This window comes from Molothrus aeneus, chromosome 2, assembly GCF_037042795.1.
Source record: "Molothrus aeneus isolate 106 chromosome 2, BPBGC_Maene_1.0, whole genome shotgun sequence".
NCBI lineage: Eukaryota > Metazoa > Chordata > Aves > Passeriformes > Icteridae > Molothrus > Molothrus aeneus.
The window spans coordinates 2358632-2377715 of record NC_089647.1 but is presented as its reverse complement, the minus strand read 5'-3'; the positions used below and the strand labels follow the sequence as shown (position 1 = coordinate 2377715).

The 19084-nt window shown below is 37.1% G+C and overlaps 1 protein-coding gene across 1 annotated transcript in view; it reads right to left on the bottom strand.

Moving 5' to 3' along the window:
• Positions 1 to 19084, bottom strand: part of ZNF654 (zinc finger protein 654) — a 29949-nt gene that overhangs the window by 10111 nt on the left and 754 nt on the right. Inside the window, exons 2-6 of the mRNA XM_066571866.1 lie at positions 10842 to 10987; positions 7863 to 7944; positions 6474 to 6609; positions 2588 to 2790; positions 1713 to 1852 (exon numbers count right to left, since the gene is read on the bottom strand). Coding sequence (XP_066427963.1) covers positions 1713 to 1852; positions 2588 to 2790; positions 6474 to 6609; positions 7863 to 7944; positions 10842 to 10987 — 707 coding nt within the window. The remainder of the gene's footprint in view (positions 1 to 1712; positions 1853 to 2587; positions 2791 to 6473; positions 6610 to 7862; positions 7945 to 10841; positions 10988 to 19084) is intronic.

The following is a 19084-nucleotide window of genomic DNA, read 5'->3' as shown; positions in this document are numbered from 1 at the left end:
TAGCAGCTAGATCTCTGTTAGATCTGCAAGGCCCTCAGTTCCAAATAAGGTGAGATGATTTCTACTGTGCTGGAAACACTAAAATCTTCCCTGGGGAAAAAATAGACTCTGAAGGTTAATTTAACCTGGCTCCTACTTCTTCAAAAAACTGGACTACAGCATAATCATGCCTTCACAAGCTTTGCTGCAGTTTCCATGAGATATTAAGTATAACACAGAGTTCTTGTTGGGAACACAACTGTTAAGGCTCAGCATCTGTGAACAATGAAACATCTGCTTGAGCTGCACAGACAGAACCGCTCTGAACTCTTCCAAAGATCCTCAAGTTCTATATTCTGAATAAATTAAAGTACTGAGATGCCAAGATTATTTCCCTGAAATCTAGGTATCAAACAGTACTTGAGCCTCTACTGGAATTTCATCTTTAACATCTGATTTGTCAGAACAAAAAGAGATACATTTTGCTTTGAGCAGCAATTTTAAAAATGGACGATGCAAAACTCAATGATCAGCTGGGTAAGAGGAAGGTCAACATGTTACTACAGCAAAAAGGGTTTTAATTACAGTATTGAAAATGCATTTCTTCAAAGATTGACTCCCCCAATCAGAAAGCATTAATTTATGGAGGTTACACTTGTAACTTCCTAGTAAGAAATAGGGAGATGCAGCTTTTGGGCTGGAATCAGCAAAGATGGATTCAATTCCCACTGAGCTCATACAAACTCTACCTTTTTGGTTGAACAGTCCTGTCCATCTTTTCCTGGACAGACTGGATGAAAAATATCACTCTCTATTACTAACACATTGTACTATAATGGATGCCATTATCATAATCCCAATGGTTTTGATTGAGCAATTACTCCTCCTACAGCCCAGTAGTTAAGGAAAAACATTAATATCAAAGTAAACATTATCATATCTAACTTTCATTAGTTTCTCAAGACAACAAAGCTTTTTGATTTCCTGGAATCTGTGAACACAAAAATCCAAGGCAGCTTCTGAACTCAATATTAAAATTAGTTAGACAGATTGAAAATTTGATCTCTATCAAATCCTTGCTAGGATGTTTTGCTTTAACTACATCAACAAAGAAAGCATATTTTATCAAGGAATGCAGATCTTCCTTTAGTTACAGAAATTATACAGGCTCGGCAGGATTATATTCCTTAGTCATCTTTCAGTCCTCAGAATGATGAAATTTGTTGACAACACTCTAAAAAACACTTCTTAGCCCTAAAACCAAGTTCAGGTATCAAGATAATTAAATGTGTGTGAAGACATCTTCAATGTTTTCTAGACAACTCCATCTAGGTGATACCTCTGTTCATGACATCCAAGTTTCCATAATTAACGGCACATTTTCAGCACCAAACATTCTCTTTTTAGGCACATTGGTGACACACTACAGTTAGAGAGCAAAATATCTACATGGTTAAGCCTACAGACTGCATTTTGCAAATAATAAATGCTACATTTCTAGGTAGGGTACATAAAGTTCCACTTTTCTGTTACTTGGAAATAGTAAACAAAGAGTTATGAACTATTAGGCTACCCTGTATATGACTGTGTGTAAAAGGGCAGACAGGCACAACAGAAGCACCAGGTACATTTAAAAATACTGTTTATCTGGTATTTTTAAGTTAGGTGACTTTCATTTTGGCAACAAGCATGTATTTTCTGCTCAGCTGCTTCCCCAGAAATAAAGTATTTACCATATACAATACATGTCCCCATTTTGGAGCTGTGGGACTAAGAAGGATTCACAAAGCTGTAAGGCTAAGGTAGTCTTCCCTTCTTTTTCAGTGTTGCAGATGATCTCAATTCCACTCTTGCAATCAGTCCTCAACAAGTGCTATACAATTAAAATAAAATCAATTTAGATCAATTTGCTGACATGAAATCAAAACCAATCAGATCTTGCTCTACTAAAAACTTCAGGAATTGCTATTAACACAGGATGCCTTTGAAATGGTTTTTGTGTACATCTATAAGTAAAGATTTTGGAGGGATTTTGAGCTCTTTCATATTCTGATGGTCATTACTCTAAAAAATAATTGTCTGAGAAATTAAAATACAACACAAAAGCACTTGTTCTTGCCACTTTTGGGTGGCTTGTTCTTAAAACAAGGTTAAGAAAAGCACTGTTATCTACTAAGTGCTATAAGTGATAAAAGAGCTCAAATCAAATCAGCTCAAGTGTCATTTTACATATTGGGGCATCATTAAAAAACTTGAACAAAACTATATAATGCATGATTAACATTAATTAGGCTCAAGTGCTTTTACTAAAATTGTTAATAGTAAAATAGTCAATACAATGAAGTTACAAAATATTTAGGGACTATATCTACAAGAATACTTGACCAAGAAATTGCATTTAGGTCAACAAGATTTGTAGGCACTTCACATTCAACTTTTCCAAGCTTAAGCCAGCACTAAGTTGAGCAACACCAGTGTGGGCTGCCTGATTTTATGACATTTGGGTCCACAAAATCAGAGTTCCACATGCTCCTCTTGACAACTCGTACACAGCAAGTATAAAGCACCACTTGATTTTAAAAAAGAAATGTATACTGACAAACAATACCTCCTGGAATAGCTGATCTTCTAATGGTGACATATAAAGACAGGTGAAAAGAGCTTGATGGAAATACAGATCTTTACTGATATCTGGATGATTTATGCAAGATTTGATAAGAGCCATTGCCTCAGGGATGCGTTCACAGGCAATAAGGTATCTGGCACGGAGTTCAAAGAACAGTGGATTTTCAGAGCTTAAATATTTGTTAACTGCACAGAAAAGAAAGATTTAAAGGCAATTAGAATATGAAGTCCAAACAACAAATATATCTAAATGTAATGCTGTCTTTAATAACAAATAATATTAAGAAAAAATAAAGGGTCTGCTAAAAAAAGTCTATAAAATATTAAATTAAATACCATAAGAAATCTGTCCTGCTTGGAAACAGAAATTGTTATTTTTCTTAAACAGTAATCTAATTCAGTATTTTGTTTCTAACAAGTTAACACAAGGTGCTGCAAAGGATTGGTGAAATTTATATTGTATAGAAGCAGAAGTAAGCATTTTAAAAAAAGAAAATTCCCTCCTTTCTCAGCAGTGGAATATGTGAGACTGTCAGAAGCACAGGATTGACATCACCTCCAAAACTATAATTATAAATATTTTTTAAAACCTCAAGATACTCATTATCCATTAAAATGTATGACCTCAAAGTGATGAATAAAGTTAACTGCAATTCACATGCTATTGCCTTAAGAAGCTTTGAATGCCTCAATCTTGCTTGCTTGGAAAACATATCTTCCTCTGAAAGTGCTACTGGGCACAATTTCCATCTAAATACCTTTAAATTCTGGCTCCTAATTTCTGGAAATCTGGTTTTTAGCTCTAAAACATAATATTTGAATGAAAAAAATTCAAGTGAGATACTGAAAATACTCAACATTGAAGTAAATGGAAATTCAGAAATACCTACAAGACATGCTTTGCATCTTTATTATAATAGATCATACAGATTGTAGTATCTTGGTGGATTTAAAGTTAAAATATCACTAGCTACAAGGCTACAACTTCAGTACTTTAGAGTTTCATGTTTTAAAGAAAGAAAGAATGAGATTGTCAATTTAAAGTCAGTGAAGGCTGCAAGTTCATCCCTTAGAAGGAATCTGTATTAATTACAAGCAACTTAAAGCAATACTTCAGAAATGGTTACTAAAAACTACCATCAGAACAAAGTTTTCTTCCCCCAAAATGAAGAGATTACTTGTACAATAACCTTTCAGATAAAGCTTTTTTTTTAAGGATGGAAATAATTTCTTACACTCAAACCCAAGATTCCGCTAGCATCTTTATTTTTATGCAAGCTAGCAGTGTTCCATGCTAATGAACATTTAAGTAGTACAATCCAAGGTGTCAGGTTTCAATTTGATTTGTTAACAGATGCACTGTAAGAAAGAAACATCTCATTCCCATTATCCTTTAGCACTTTAGAGAACAAATTCAGAAAACAAGAGGACTAAAAGGCAAGCCAGTGTCTAATGGGGGTGATGAACTGCAAGAAAAAGTCATTATATGGAAAAGTCATTAGAGCCAAGCAAAGGCCTCTCCTTTACTGAATTAGCACCCTTAGGATAATAAACTACATCCTCTGTTTTGTATGCAAGCATTACTGAAAAATAAGGCTGGAAATACTCAGCTCTGGTAAGTGCTAATGGTAAGGAAATGCTGCCCATCTAAAAAGTGGCTATAACACCCTTTTCCCTTAAAGGAGGGGGAACTGCACTGCAGAGCTCACCCTGTTCTTATTCCTGTTTGGTGTGGGGAATTCTCAGGTCCCTTCTGCTCCAGAAATGAGACTCTGACAGCCTCCTCTCCCAGGGAAGGGCATCTCCACACCCTACACAACTGCCAGCAGGAGCTATCAAGGATGGGGGTTCCTACAGCCTCCTCTGTTTCCACAGTTTCACTGATGCTACTGGCAGGGCAGTGCTCCCTCCCTGTCCTGGCCTGTCCTATTTTCCCAGGGCAGCACACAGAGCTCTCCTAACCCCCCCAAACCAAAGACAACTGCTAGCTACAATAGTGTTTGGCCAAGCCTGAGACACACTAAGAAACAACATTTATTGCTACCCAGGCAATTTGCTTTAGAGCAACAGACATCAACCAGCACCTCAGAAATTCATTAACTGCTCCCTCTGACTGCACCTCTGTCATGTTCTCTTCTAGATGCCCACCTTATTCTCCCTAGTCCATTACAAGTTGATTGTTCTATGTTTCAAGCCTACTATTTTTCTTTCAACTCAATGACTGCTTTGTTTCCAGCCATCTCCAAAGAGATTGTGACATCTCAAAGTTTACTACAATTCCTGTAGAGACAGACCCAGAGAGGTTTGTCTTGGCCAAGCTTCTCCATGGAGTTAATGAATCCAGGACAGGATTAGGTAGTTCGCACAAACTGATTTTTTGCAAGGAATGGTTGGTGATTCAGCAATAATAGGCAGGTTTTCCTATTTAAATAACCCCTGAGGGAGCCACATGGCCAAGTTTCAAAATACACACTGCAAGCCTATAAAGCAACACAGGATGTTTGCTTTGTGTAAGACTTGACAAGAATCAAATTTTAGAGGAAGTGAGAGGAAGAAAGAACAAGCTCTCAAAATATAAATTATCTAAAATAAAATGTTTGTCAGCAAAGATGAGATGTGTCAAGGGTGTGTGTGAGGATATCTAGGTAAAAGGAGAGAAAATCTCTCAGCAGAGGGAAAGGAGATGCAGCCAGAAACAAAGTGCCCATATAGTGATAACAGGTTTCATTCCTGCTTTGCCAGGTTAAAAACAAACATCCTCAAACTGTAACCCATCATAGAGAGGATTCATGGTGACCAAGAGAATCATTACAGCAAAGGACTAACTAATTCTGTGCTGGAGAGATGGAGATCAAGACCTAATTCCTTATCATAATCACCAAAATCAGGGGATGCAGAACAAAACAAGGTTCATCTTGGTTTTCATTTTGTTTCTGTACTTATTTGACCAGAACTTTATGAGATATCTAATAAAAATCATGGGTAAATCTGTTGCTCAAGCAGTTGCTTACAAAAGAGACAGAATAACAAAGGCATAATGATGTTAATTTGCTATCAAAATCCTTGTTCTGGTTAAGGAGGCAGCTCACTGAGCTGTCCTGTCTTTAGTGCTCTTCCTCTCTCTCAATGAACACACTGACACAAACACAGTGGTGAGTTTCTATCAGGCACTACACCATAATAACTGAGCAGAGCTGGCATTTTCCATCACTGTCAAACTAAAAACAACTTTTAAGAGGTCCCCTGAGGAATACTGTTGCTTGACATGTTAGTAAAGACTTGACTGTAGCTTGGGTATTTTTCCTCCTAGGAACTTTCATTAACATTCCAGTGATTTTGCTCCCATGCACTGCACCTTTCCCAGCTCCAGGAATTACATATCCATAAACAGAAAACAGCTGTCACATGTAGCCATGGGCATCATTGGACACAGAACCAAGAGAAGCCACAAGACCAAGTATTTACAAGTGAAGAGAAAAATTAAATGAGTCAGAGTGCCAGGAGACAAATACACATCAGATCCTCTCCACTCATGTTATTTCAGGAGTCTAAATGGAGCCAAGTTTGTCTCCATGCTTTAAGTGTACACTTAGACTTGGGAAATCCACCCTGTGAATTTTATTAACTACTCCATAGCTGCCAGTGATACAAAATGACAAATATGATCTCTACATTATAAAAGCAGACTTAAATTAGCAAAGAAATTCAGCTTCCTTTCAAACAAAAAAGAGACCAGCACATTTTACTACAGAAAAATAGTTAAAATACTGCAATGCCAGCTGATAACACCTGACCCCACATAATTTTAAAAAGCAAAACTGAACACATTTTTTCAGTACTCTGGAAAATTACTGTGATAAATGAAGTACCTAATTCCTGTGACACAGGCTTTGCTTTAAGAATTGCTTGTAATACTGGATCCTCCCATGGTCCACCATCTCGAATGATTCGAGTCACTAGTTCCAGGTTCAGATTCCTGTATTTATTTAGAAGGTTTTGACATTCCTAAGTGTACAAAGAGAAACAATTAGAAAGAAAAAAAGATCTTGTCTAAAACAGTTAGATTATCCCAAAGATACAAACCAAGAAACCCATGCATGGCTGAGTATTTCCTCAGTCAGTCATTTGAGCTACAAAGTCTTTCACTGACCATACAGAAAGCCCTAAAGCAACAACTGATATTATCTACAAATAGCAATACAGAACTGTTGAAGGTCAAATTCATGGCTTCTACAGCCCTCAGAAAGAGCCTTCCACTTGTATAACAATGCAAAACCAACTTGGATTGGAGATATTACTGGCACACACTGAGACAAGCCTTCACCTCATGGCATCCTGCACAGACTTAGACATGTTGAGCTCGATTTGTGATTTCTGAGGGGAAAAACTGATTTAAGCCATGAGTCACCAGCCCTCAAGCAATCATTTTTCTCCAGATCTCCGCATAACAGGAATTATGTTTGCCTGTAATATCATGGAATGCTTTAGCCAGCCATTATTTTCACATCAAGTTCCCTCTCATCGCCATGCATTATTTGCTGTAAAAGCATGAACACCACCATTAATCTAATCAGAAAATTTTAGTAATGAGTTATCTAATATTGAAACAAAAAAATGCAGCAGAAATATGGCTTCCATCCACATACAATTACCTGCTTTTCACTGCCAGTTTGATTACACAACTGATGCAGAAACAGTGCTGGCACATTAATTTCGAGAAGCAGTAATAGACAGGTATCAACATAAAAACAGCAAAGGAAGAGTTTTTTCTCAAACTGCAGTTCCATGGGCAGAATTAATAGAGACCCAACCCAGCTTCTCATCCTTTCTTTCCCTACAAAGTTTCCTCTCATGGTGGCACAACCCTAAAAATCCATTCAGGTATAAAAAAACCCAAACAAACCAAACCCCACACTTACCTGGCAAAACAAGTTCTTAATCTAGGGTCATTTATCTTATGCAGTTTTACACAGACATAGAAAACTCTGTCCCAATCCACCCAAGAACAGACCAATCCATGTTTATGCTAACTTGAAGACTTCATTGAGATGAAGCTTCAATTTAAAATTTACTCATTAAAACCAGAGGGGAAATGTGAGATTTCATGTCATGAACCGAATGACATTAAGCTCTAAATAGACATAAACAAAGTTTCTTTCACTTTAATGGCACATTTCCTCCAGGTCATACAGTCACAAAAACTGTCTTTACATCTACTAAAAGAATATTAAAGTTTAAATGAAAGTAGGCAACACTACCTGGATTGAACCTAAAATATCTTTCAAAGGATCTTCATAGAATTCATCCTTTCCAAAGAACAGCAGCAATTCAAAAAGACTCCTGAAAAACAGAAGTAGTGACAAGTCACACTAAAAACATTGATTCAAAAAATGAAACTACTCTTAAGTCTCTTACTTTTAGCAGCATGCAAACCAAAATCAGGGATTCTGTGAATTTTAGACTTGTGCCATGTGGAGTCACTCAAAGATTTCTTGTGGCCAACAATTCCTGTTTTCAACTACTAACACACTTTATTTCATTTCAGCCTGTCTTGCCATAACTGAGGTGTCTCTATGAAGGTGTTGGTTTAAAGGTATTAATTATTTTATCTTTAGGAAAAAAAAAGCTTTTGAAGACTATTTAGAAGGGGACAGCTTTTGTGCAGATATGCAAACAAAACTATGTTCACTTTGTGTGTGGCATTCAAATTCACACAACTTGAATTTTATCACCACCAAATTTTTAATCAGATCAGGTCTTTGTCCAGCAAGATGAAATCAGAAGTGTTACCCCAAAAAGAGGTGTCAGAAATGGGTGAAGAAAGGACTAATACTTTCAAAGCTGCTAAGATTCAAATTGATTTGTGGTCTCCATGGTTTGTATCTTAAAACACTGATCTAGCATTTTAGTTCCTTTAAATCCTGTTACAGAATCAGAGAGGCTGGTAAAAAGCAGCTTTCCAGATCACTTTTCAATTCAGGTTTTAGTTTATAAAAGCCTTCTTCCAGATAATGCAGTTGAGTGAATTCAATCAAAAACTTGGCAGTCGTGGATCTGCAGTACAACTGTTACTGTTCTGCCTAAAGATTCTGAGAAATTTCATTTCTACTTGGAAAAAGTACCAGGCAGGCACTGCACTAATGAGCTGCAATTGCTGATGGAAAAAGTCAAGGGCAGCAGACAAGAACTGAGCGACTCTCAGAGGAACAGGCAGGACTTCAAAAATATTGTAGAAATTAAAGGCATTTTTTTCCTCAGTAACATTTTCATTAAACGTGTGCATTAAATAAGTCTTAATATTCACAGACAAAATTAAGTTTTCTATAGGAAAAATGGAAAAGTACCATAAAATTAGATTTCCAACAGATTCTGCTCAAGTATTTTTTCTAACCAATGATTAACTCTGCCAAAAACAGGCTTAGAGAAATAGATACCAACTTATTAAGTTCAGTGACAGAATTTCTCTCAAGGCTAAGCCTGAGAATCTCAATTCAAATATGCAATGAAAAAACAATCCCTACCCAAATAAGTATGTGATTCTGAAAAAAACATGAGCTCATTTCATGTTAAACAAAATTTTGCAGCATACTTGACTCTCAGCAAAGGTCAGCCATGAGTCACATCATGATCTGGCAAGCAACCAAACTGGAACTTAAATAATAAGACAAAACTAATTAGAGCAAGATGCATGCTTGCATTTAAACTTGTTTTGAGTGACTTAAAAAGAGGAAGATCTTGCAAAAAAAATCTGGTAATCAATAGTGAACAAGTGTAAACTACAATTTTCTGCTTTATCAATGCACTTACTCACAGTCTAATATAGGAAGCCTTCAAAATATTTTTATTTCCTCATCACCAGTCTCCAGTTAAAATTACTACAGTCAGTTCCAACTTTGTTTATATTGATCACATCACTGCTTCAGCATCAGAAGATTGCCTCAAAACACCAGTGTAGCACCATTATAAAACCCCCTGATATTAACACAGATGATGCTTCATTTGATATGAATAGCAAGCTTATTAAGTATAGGAAATAAACCAGTTGCTCCTGTTCACAGTTTATTGCCTGGTTACCAAGGAAATCTTACTCAAGGATGACAATACAGTCAGGCAGAGTTTTACTGTCCAAGAACTAAGACCTAATATACAGTGAATTTTCAAAAGAGATTTGAGCAAGGTTGCCCAGGTAACTGCAGCTACTAAGCCCTGGGATCCCTTTATATCATATGACATGCAAAACTGTGCCAGCCAGGCAGAAGAATAAATAATCTGACATCCTAGAATGGAAGCAAATCTCATGGAGTAAACCCAGTCTCAAAAAACAAAACAGACAAGGATGACGGCAACTCAGTGACCACTTTACTTCTTGATTATCAGAATGGATCCATCCAAAAAAAACGTGAATTTCCACCTTGTTACCTCCCAAGTTTTGCTATTTAAAGGTACATATAAACATAGTTTGAACTCTGTAGGCTTTTTCCTTAAAACTAGTGAAAAAACCCACTGCAACAGCTGTCACTATGTTTTGATGTAACTTTGAAAACTGTGGTCTTATGATGCCATAAATAGTCCTCTGTCAAGCAGTTTCACACACACAAAACAGGAAATGTCCACAGTGAGGCTTCACCAGCATTTAAAGACAGCATTTATTTTTTCTTACATACTTATTACTCTGACACTTCCAGTCTTCATGTGGGAAAATAACCAACGCATCAAGAAAATTAAAATTAGAGCAAAATTTATGAAACATTCTGTAATTCTTGAAGCTGAATGTGACTTTGGGTCAGTTAACTGCATGACAAGTAATTCTCAGAAGCATTTTGATGGATCAAATATAAAAATCCATACAATTTCAAAGTAATTGACTTCTTTCTTAGACATCTTAAGAAGTACTCAGCTTATTACATCACTAGAAGTACAGAAGTAAAAATTTGAGATAAATGATTTAAAATTATCTACTGGCAAAGGCTGGTCTTCAAATACTCCAAAATAAGGTTATGATGATCATTTATTTTTTAGATTATTCATTTTGCCAGACATCCCTTATGACAAAACACTGTCATAGCCAACTTGAATATTTAACAAGGATACAAAAAAGACAAAAACAAATTCTACTAAGCAATTCTTGGTTCTGTGTAGCTACACCACCTGCAAAACCCCTCTGAGGAGCTCAGAGGATCTGAAACCCTTTTGCTGTGCTATTGTAAAAGAAGGAATAACAAAAAAGAAGTACTTACAAAGCAAGGCTACTCAGTACATACTGTACGTGCTCACACTCGGCTGGGAAGGACACACAGGCAGATGTGAAGCAGCACAGCGCCGTCTGCAGCACCTGCAGCTGAGGCAGAGGCACCTGCCACCTCCCAGCATAGTCTTCAACAACCTAGGCAAAACCATGGAAATACACATTATTATCCAAGACATTCTCCTTGGTCAGAAAGAAGAAGCAGTGTACACTATACCTGCTTCAGCTTCCCACCTTCTCCCTCAGGAACAGTTTGTAACCTAAAAAATGTGACTGTTTTCTGGTTTATGACCTAGATCATGAAAGGAATATCACAAGGGACCTTCAACTTCTCTTTTCAGAGGAGAAGACAGGAAATACTTTCTTCTTATGCTGTGCCACAGATATTGCACTCTGTATTTAAACACAAGCTTTTATTTTGCAAAGGGATGCAAATTAGAGAGTCTGTAACAACATCCAGACGTTCTAGTCTAAAAACTTTCCAAGAGGGGAAAGAGTAACCTGCACTCTTCCAGCCTTTATGTCAGCAGGCACAAACATTCCAGTCCCTCTTCCTTATCTGATCAAATGAGTAAATTTGGCTTTATTTAGACCTAGGATGGATCTAAGGCAACAGCAGCTGAGATGGACCCATACTTGTATGCAGATTCTATGTTTTCCAAACTTATTTTAGTAATTTGTTTGAAAAACTGTTAACTTAATGCAGCAAATATCTAGGTTGACTGAAGAAGAATTAGCAGACTTGTAGATAAATACTCTTCCTCTTAAGAAGACTAAATATTTTTAAGATGGTCCTGCCTCACAGACCTATGAAGAGTTCCCTGAAATAGTTTTAGCCAAGTCCCTTTTATAGAAAACCACAAAAGCCTTAGAAAAACAAAGCAGACAGAAACAAAAAACATCCTTTACAAGTGTGAGCCTCCAAAAGGTCAAACAAAGGTGGAAATAAAGCATCACTTCCCACCAGGATGTTTCACAATGCTTGCACCCGATGGGCACAGTACAGATATGTTCATAAATTATTTCAAGCAACGAAACAACATTTTGTGTCCTACTGTACATCCCTCACTTCACTTCCAGCACTCATCTGAACCCACTGTAAGCTCAGTTAGGAATTACTGGGCAGGGAACAGCCTCCCCAAAAAAAGCCATCAGTCCCAGTCTGCACCAGTTCCTTTGCCACACAAACACCAGAGCCAGCAGAGAAATGAACACAGCAGCAACACCACCCTGGCCTAGCAGTTGGTCTGCAGCTCAAATGTACCAAAACACATTCACAGCAACAGTCCCCCCCATCCCAAACTGCTCAGGAAAAACAGGAATAGCAAACTTTTCCTGAATGCAGATAACCTAAAACCATGAATTCATCAGCCACAGGAAAAAAGAAATCTAACTGGTCAAGTCTCAGAAGACTTGCAACAATCAGGAAAAGATGGGATGTGGGGAATGTGTGTGGACAAAAAGCTAAACTAAATATAAAATAATAAATTCCAAACCACACTTCACACACATTCTATACAGAAGGAGGGGTAGGGAATAATGTATACTTCAATGTCTCTTTTTCAGTAATCTCATGGAATAACTTTTTCAGTAATATAAACCAAGCTCTATTTTTTGTACAGAATACTCAAGATGCCATGCTTTGAAAGAGGACTGCAAAGCAGAAAATAAGTAGAAGTTTATCAGCACATTTTGAACAGGCACACCAATTGCACTACAGTGAAGTCAACAACAACAACAACAAAAAAAAACAAAAAAAAAAAACAAAACAAAAAAAAAAAACAACAAAAAAAAACCAACAACATAACATACTCAATGCACAGTGGCCTTGTTCAATACACCAGAGAGAAAACCAGAAGGGAAGCAACCTTTTTTATGTGACTTTCTGCAACAGGTGCTTTCAAAGTCTCTGTGTGCAATTTTTAATATCCTTAAAGCATCACCCCCCAGTCTGTGTGTACCTGCCATTGCCAATAACCATGAAGGGACTGGGCCTTTTTGCTTTCCCTCTCTCATTCAGAGCAGATAAAGATACTGAAAGGAGGCTGAAGCACCTTCCTGACACCAAACCCCCCATTCAGCTCCATCTTTCTCCTACACCAACACACTGCTTCCCTTCCTTTAATAGGTTTTAGTAACTTAGAGGAAAATCTAAGACTCAGATGTGTCCACTTAAAAAAATCAAGACCAGACTCATCAAAAATTTCTGAGCACACAGCTAAGACAGCTAACCCCCAAAATAACCAGGTAATAAGTAAAAACCTGGCCTATAGCACTGAAACAATAGCTTTTCTTGGAATATTATGTTTTAACTGATTAATTATACACATATATTAGAAGTGATTAAATATGCACATATAAAATTACGTTATAACTGATTAATTCTATACATATATTTTAAGTGATTAAATATGCACATATAAAGTTATTTGGCTGTATTTCAAAGACTTAAGAGAAACAGCATTGCAAATAATTAGATTTGCAAATACATAGGACACGAACCCCAAATGTTTTATGCAGTGCTAGGCTGGAAGTTGCCACAGCTTTTCCTATTCCTCCACACAAGAAAATAAAGAAACTACAAATACCACCAATTTTAAAAGTTTATCATTACTAGAATTTGAAACAAAGTTACTCCCATAGCTTCTTCTAAGATTTAAAAGTAAAGTCACCACAGGATTAAATGCACAACAATTCTGTGAGTTTTTCTCTTTATAGTTTTCAGACACAGAAAACTTATTGGCAAATATAATGGTTGTCATTCATTATAATAAACATATGTAAGGGTTGTCACATGAGAGGACAAACCCAAAAGAGGCAAGCTTAGAAAAACCAAAGTTTCCTGAAAATTAAAATCCTTAATTAAAAGCACCCACCACAGTTGCCTGATCAGCAGAAATACCAGAGCAGCTCAGATACCAAAGTTCAGTTCTAGAACCTGAGTAATACTACATTTACTCTTCCTGGAAACATTACAAGAAATCACCACAGCTTTTTAACTGTCTTTTGAACCTGCTCAGTGGATGAAGAGCATTTTGTTTTGTTTCCAAATACAAACAAGCCAACCATGTCCTTATAAATAAGGATTTTACTATACAAATAGAGAGTAGGAAAAGCCTTATGATTTTAGGGTAATATGAAATATTACTTGACATGTAAAAGTTGAAAATGCCTTTACACTAAAATATATAAGCAACGCCTTTACTGCAATTCACATGTGAATATTATATAAGGAGTAACCAAACATAATCACACTTCTGGCAAAAGAAAACACATCACCCAGCAACAGCATGATGCATCCTATGAGACAAGTTTCTACCCTTAAAGCTAAATGCTTTCCCTCTACTCTTAATCACCAAAACCTCATCCATCTCCTCAGCCTGCTTCAGGCAAGAACAATTCCCAAGTTTGGCTACCATATGTCCATTACATTTAGCCCAGCCAAAAAGTCATGTATGTTTATAGTCTGTCACTTGCACAACAGTGAAAACTAGACATTAATTCTAGAAAAGCAGTTTGGGCTGATTGGACCAGTGCTTTATCGCTGAGAGATAAATGTACATACTTCAAAAGGAGAAATATTCCTCTTCATCTTTTGATTAGCACCTCACCCCCCAAATGAAAAAGTCAACTAATGAAAGGAATTGTTTTGCTCACTTATGAAAGGGAGAACTGCCAATCTTGTGAACACACAAATGCTCACATCCACATCACAGGTAACCAGTAAAATTCAGTTTATTAGGTGTATCGGTAAAGAAGCACAATTACTTCTTTTCCTCATCTAAACAAAAGGACAAAACTTCTAGATTTTTGCATTAGCTCCTGCACCACGTGTGCCTTCTCTAACTTGAACAAGCCCACGTAGCAAAGCCGTCAGACTGAAGCATCACTCACTGGAGATCCTCCCTTTAGGAATAAAAACCTGCAAGTCCTTTCTAAATTATAATCCTGATAAATTTTTTCGAAGGAAAAATAACAAGCTTATTTCCATGCAAAAGCTATACTTAATGAAAAGGCATTAAAACCTGGAGAAGTAGCAATACCTAGAAGTTTGAAAGTATCAAAGAGGAAAGTTTCAGAGAAGTAAAAAGATGTTACAAAGATCAAGAAAAGTCTACAATGTTTTGCACAAATGTACAAATGTTTCTTTTGGAAAAGAGTAACTCCTTAATCCTACTTGTAAAACAGGGAGATCATTTCCCTGGGTAAAGCTGAAAGGACAGCAGGCACAAAAGCTGATGAGAATCACCCTGAGTATGTGAATAAGAAAAGATTTTATGATGTTAATGACAAGAGCACTGAAGACTGGAAGCCTGGAGGAGTCAATCTTCAGATAAAGAGCTTGCAAATCAACTGCTTTTGTGAATTCCCATAGACTGAATGAGGAGCCAAGAGCACTTCACCCACCAGAGCCCAGCTTTGCATGACAGACCCTTATCAGCCTTCCCATCAGTGTCAGAGAAAGGAGTGACACCACCTAACCTAGGCCAAGGACACCCTTCTGCACACACTGGTAAATCCTCACCACAACTGGAAACTCCCCTCGGCATCCAACTTGGCAGTAAAAACCACGTGGATTTCCTTTTAAACATTAATTCACTTGAATCTTAAGCAGCACAACACTAAACTACCATCAACTAAACTGAACACACTGGTTTCCACCATTCCCACATGTAAAAAACACCACAACAGGGTAAATTTTAAATTTAAAGAGTTTCAAGTAGTTATGGTACTCTCTGAAATTTAGTTAATGAAATGTATGATAGGCCCTTTGTAAGCTACAATGTAACAAGCAGTATCAACATTCAAAAACATGAAGAAGTAAAATATTACTTAGAACAGCGGTCTTAAAATTTGAGCCATTAACAAGGAAAAAGCATATTTGTTCAGGAAGGTACAAAAACCCCAAAACATCAACACCACAAATTATTACATGAGCAAATAAGTGGTGCAAAATTACAGATTATGTTTTTCAGAGACATAAGCTTCAAGGATGTTGAAGAAATCACTTGTCACTGCTAGTATTCACGTGAGCAAGACTTTTGTAGCTGAGCCTTAAAATGGTGTATGAAGATCAAATATGGATCCAAATGGCCCAAAATTTGATAACAAAAGTCTGGCAGAACCTAAAGGTTTGGGGAGGTTTACTTTGCACTTGTTTTGGTTCTGTTTTTTAATACAAAAACAAATTAACCACTACTGATCCGAACTCCAGAGTAAGAGACAAAAGCAAATACTTTGAAATTTAGGCAGAAAAAATGTGAAACGACATTAACCCCAAAGTCGGAAGAACAAACATCTAAAGTTGTATATTTTTTTACTTCCATCACCACAAAGCAAGATGAACAACAGTTGAGTCACACACCTCTCCCTTCTTTTTTTTTGCCTGCTAAAATAAATCCAGGAAACTCTATCTTCTCTGGTGTGTTACTATATTTTACTACTTAACTTTTTTACAAGCCCAAGAATTGTTTTTCCACCAATTAACGTAAGCAAAGGAGGTAATCTTTCTTTCAGGAGTGGGATCATGCTGGAAGGCTGTAAGCTGATGCCATAGGAAGAACAGATCAAGGAGTGTTTACCCCTCACAGCATTACCTTGTTACTTGAGATGAACTCACCTGGCATTTATTCCAGTCAGTACCAACAACATAAAATAACATCGAGTCCAGTTATGCAGCCCTGAGGACAACTGCAGAAATGCTGCAAGCAACTTGGAATATTTTGATAGTAAAGTTATGAGAAAATATCCAAAAATATCCCAAAAAAATCAATTAATTTCTTTTTCTAGTTAATAAAACTGTACCCACTTCCATTGCAATGAAGAAAGCTACATCCATTTCCCAGCTCACCATTAAAGTTTGTTTTTAAGCCATATAAAATTGGAAATTCATCCATGTAATTATAAAAGTAGTCCCCTTAACCCTCATACCAAAAAAGTCCCCATCTATTCTGTTTTTACTGCCCTTCATCATTTGTATTTCTGTCTCACAGGAACATCTCAATGGCTACAGTTCCTGAGAAACCTCCTGAAAAAATTTTAAATTCCACATACAAACACAAGCTGAAACTCTTCCAAACGTTTAGGCTGAGGGAGTCTCTTCTAGGTACCACCTTTCAAATGTCTTTAACTTACAAAGTAGTTACAGATGCGTTGTTCTTTTGCCTGCCAAAGCTGGGAACAGCAGATTTGCTTTTCCCAACATCCAAGTGGGCCTGGAACTCCACAAATAAGAAGAAAAGCCACATCAGCAAATTGTAGAAAGTAACACAGAAACAGCTGGTGAGATGCATAAGCTGGGCACTTGACTCATCGTCCAACTGTCTTTTTTCCCTTCCAGCCACAAAAACCTTGATTTCTGCTTTGCCCATATCATCAATCTCAAATAACATTCCAAGAAAAAATTTTATTCCGTTTTGCCTTGAAAGATTCAGGCTGTAACGACTCTCTATGACCACAAACACCTACAAGACCCAGATTCCAAAACTACAAATGGGCTTCAAGACACCACATTCCATCTGCATCTTGGATCACTAAATTGTGATTATCCATAAATTTATGGAAAATGCTCTCATAATCCTGACACCTCATCTTTTTCAAACTGGCACTTAATCAATTCAAAACTCAAGTTGAATTACAATACTCCAGGCCTCAAGAGAACTGAATCTGGCTGTTTACTGCAGGTTTTTTACCTTTCTAACATCATTTAAGGATAAAAGATGTGCACACCAATGCATTTCAAGCTCTAAGCCACTCTCTTAAAGAGAGATAAGTAGGATGTTCTGGGTACAGAAAACATAACTACAGACAAAAAAAGGCTTTCTTTACACCTTGCTTCATTTATCCTGTAGTTCTTATTGAGACATGCTCAGTCTTTAGCTTAACTACAAGCAATCTAAACAGAATTATTTTCAGGTGACAGCAAGCTCCAGCACCATGTCTGAAGCACACCCAAGTGTTTTGATAGGTTGTTATTCTGAAAATAACAATGTTTCTTTTGGGGAGTCCAAACTCACTGCACCAACACTAAGCAACTATTTCTACAACTGCTGTTCCACTTAGGACACAAACCCAGGAGCACAGGAGGCAAACTAGGACCTTCAGAAGGGCCAAATGAGTATAAAGACAAGCAAAACTGTGTTAGCAGTGCAAAATGGAGTGAGGTGGGAAGGCTCAGTCAGCAGAGCAGCCAAACACATCCTCCAGGAGATCTGGATACAAAAGTACAAATATATATTACGTGTATAGTTACACAGTGTCAATCCCAGGAGGAAAAATGAGCTCATGTGGAGCACATACAACCTCATTTGTTGTCAATCCATGAATGTCACACAGCTACAGCCTTTTCACACCAGCACACACCCCTTAGGATCTTGTGTTTGTGTAGTTAAATCAGCAGAAAACCCCATTACCAAAAAACATGTTTAAACAAAACACTGATTACCTTGAGCACATGACTGCTGTTCACACCAGGCCAAATTTACACAAAACACACACACAAAAAAAGAAACCCTAGGGATAAACTGTTAATATATTAACTTACTCTCATCAAGATTATTTAAACTATGCATTGCTGCAAAGAAAGTTTAAGAGAAAAGGAGCAGAGCCCTTTACATACTCAGAACATTGGCTGCTTTTCTGGAGAGTTCATCAACTCAAAGTAGGGGAGAGGGTTTGGCAATCTCCCTACACACACATGCAAAAAAATCTGCATAAGTCAACACGAGATATATAACAAAAAACACTTGTGATACAACTATTTCACAGGAAAATTCTTCCTCTGCTGTTGTCCTCTTCCATTTCCTACTAATGCATGCTTTGCCCTGGAACTGGCATTAGTACATGAAGCAATCACCTTGTCTGGACTTCCTCCACACAATGAATTCAACATTGAGAGAGAAAACATTAAGATAAAACCCCCAGAGTTGAGCAAAAGTAAATGTCTTTCCAACCAGCCAACATGATCAAATATGGTTGTCATTCCTTACAGTTGTAGAAAATGCCAGACTTCCAAAAACATTTGCTTCTCCTTTTACTGTCTCTGCAATTCTTGAGAGATTATAAAACAGAACAAAACATGAAAGGATGAACAGCACCAAAAAGCAACTCATGGGCTTAGTGAGCAGAATGCCCCCCGAGATTATTGTAAGCACATATAACAGTAAGTAATATTTCAGACAGGGTGTTTCACTGAACGATGAAAGAGGAACAAAGTGACAATAAGGCATCACACTT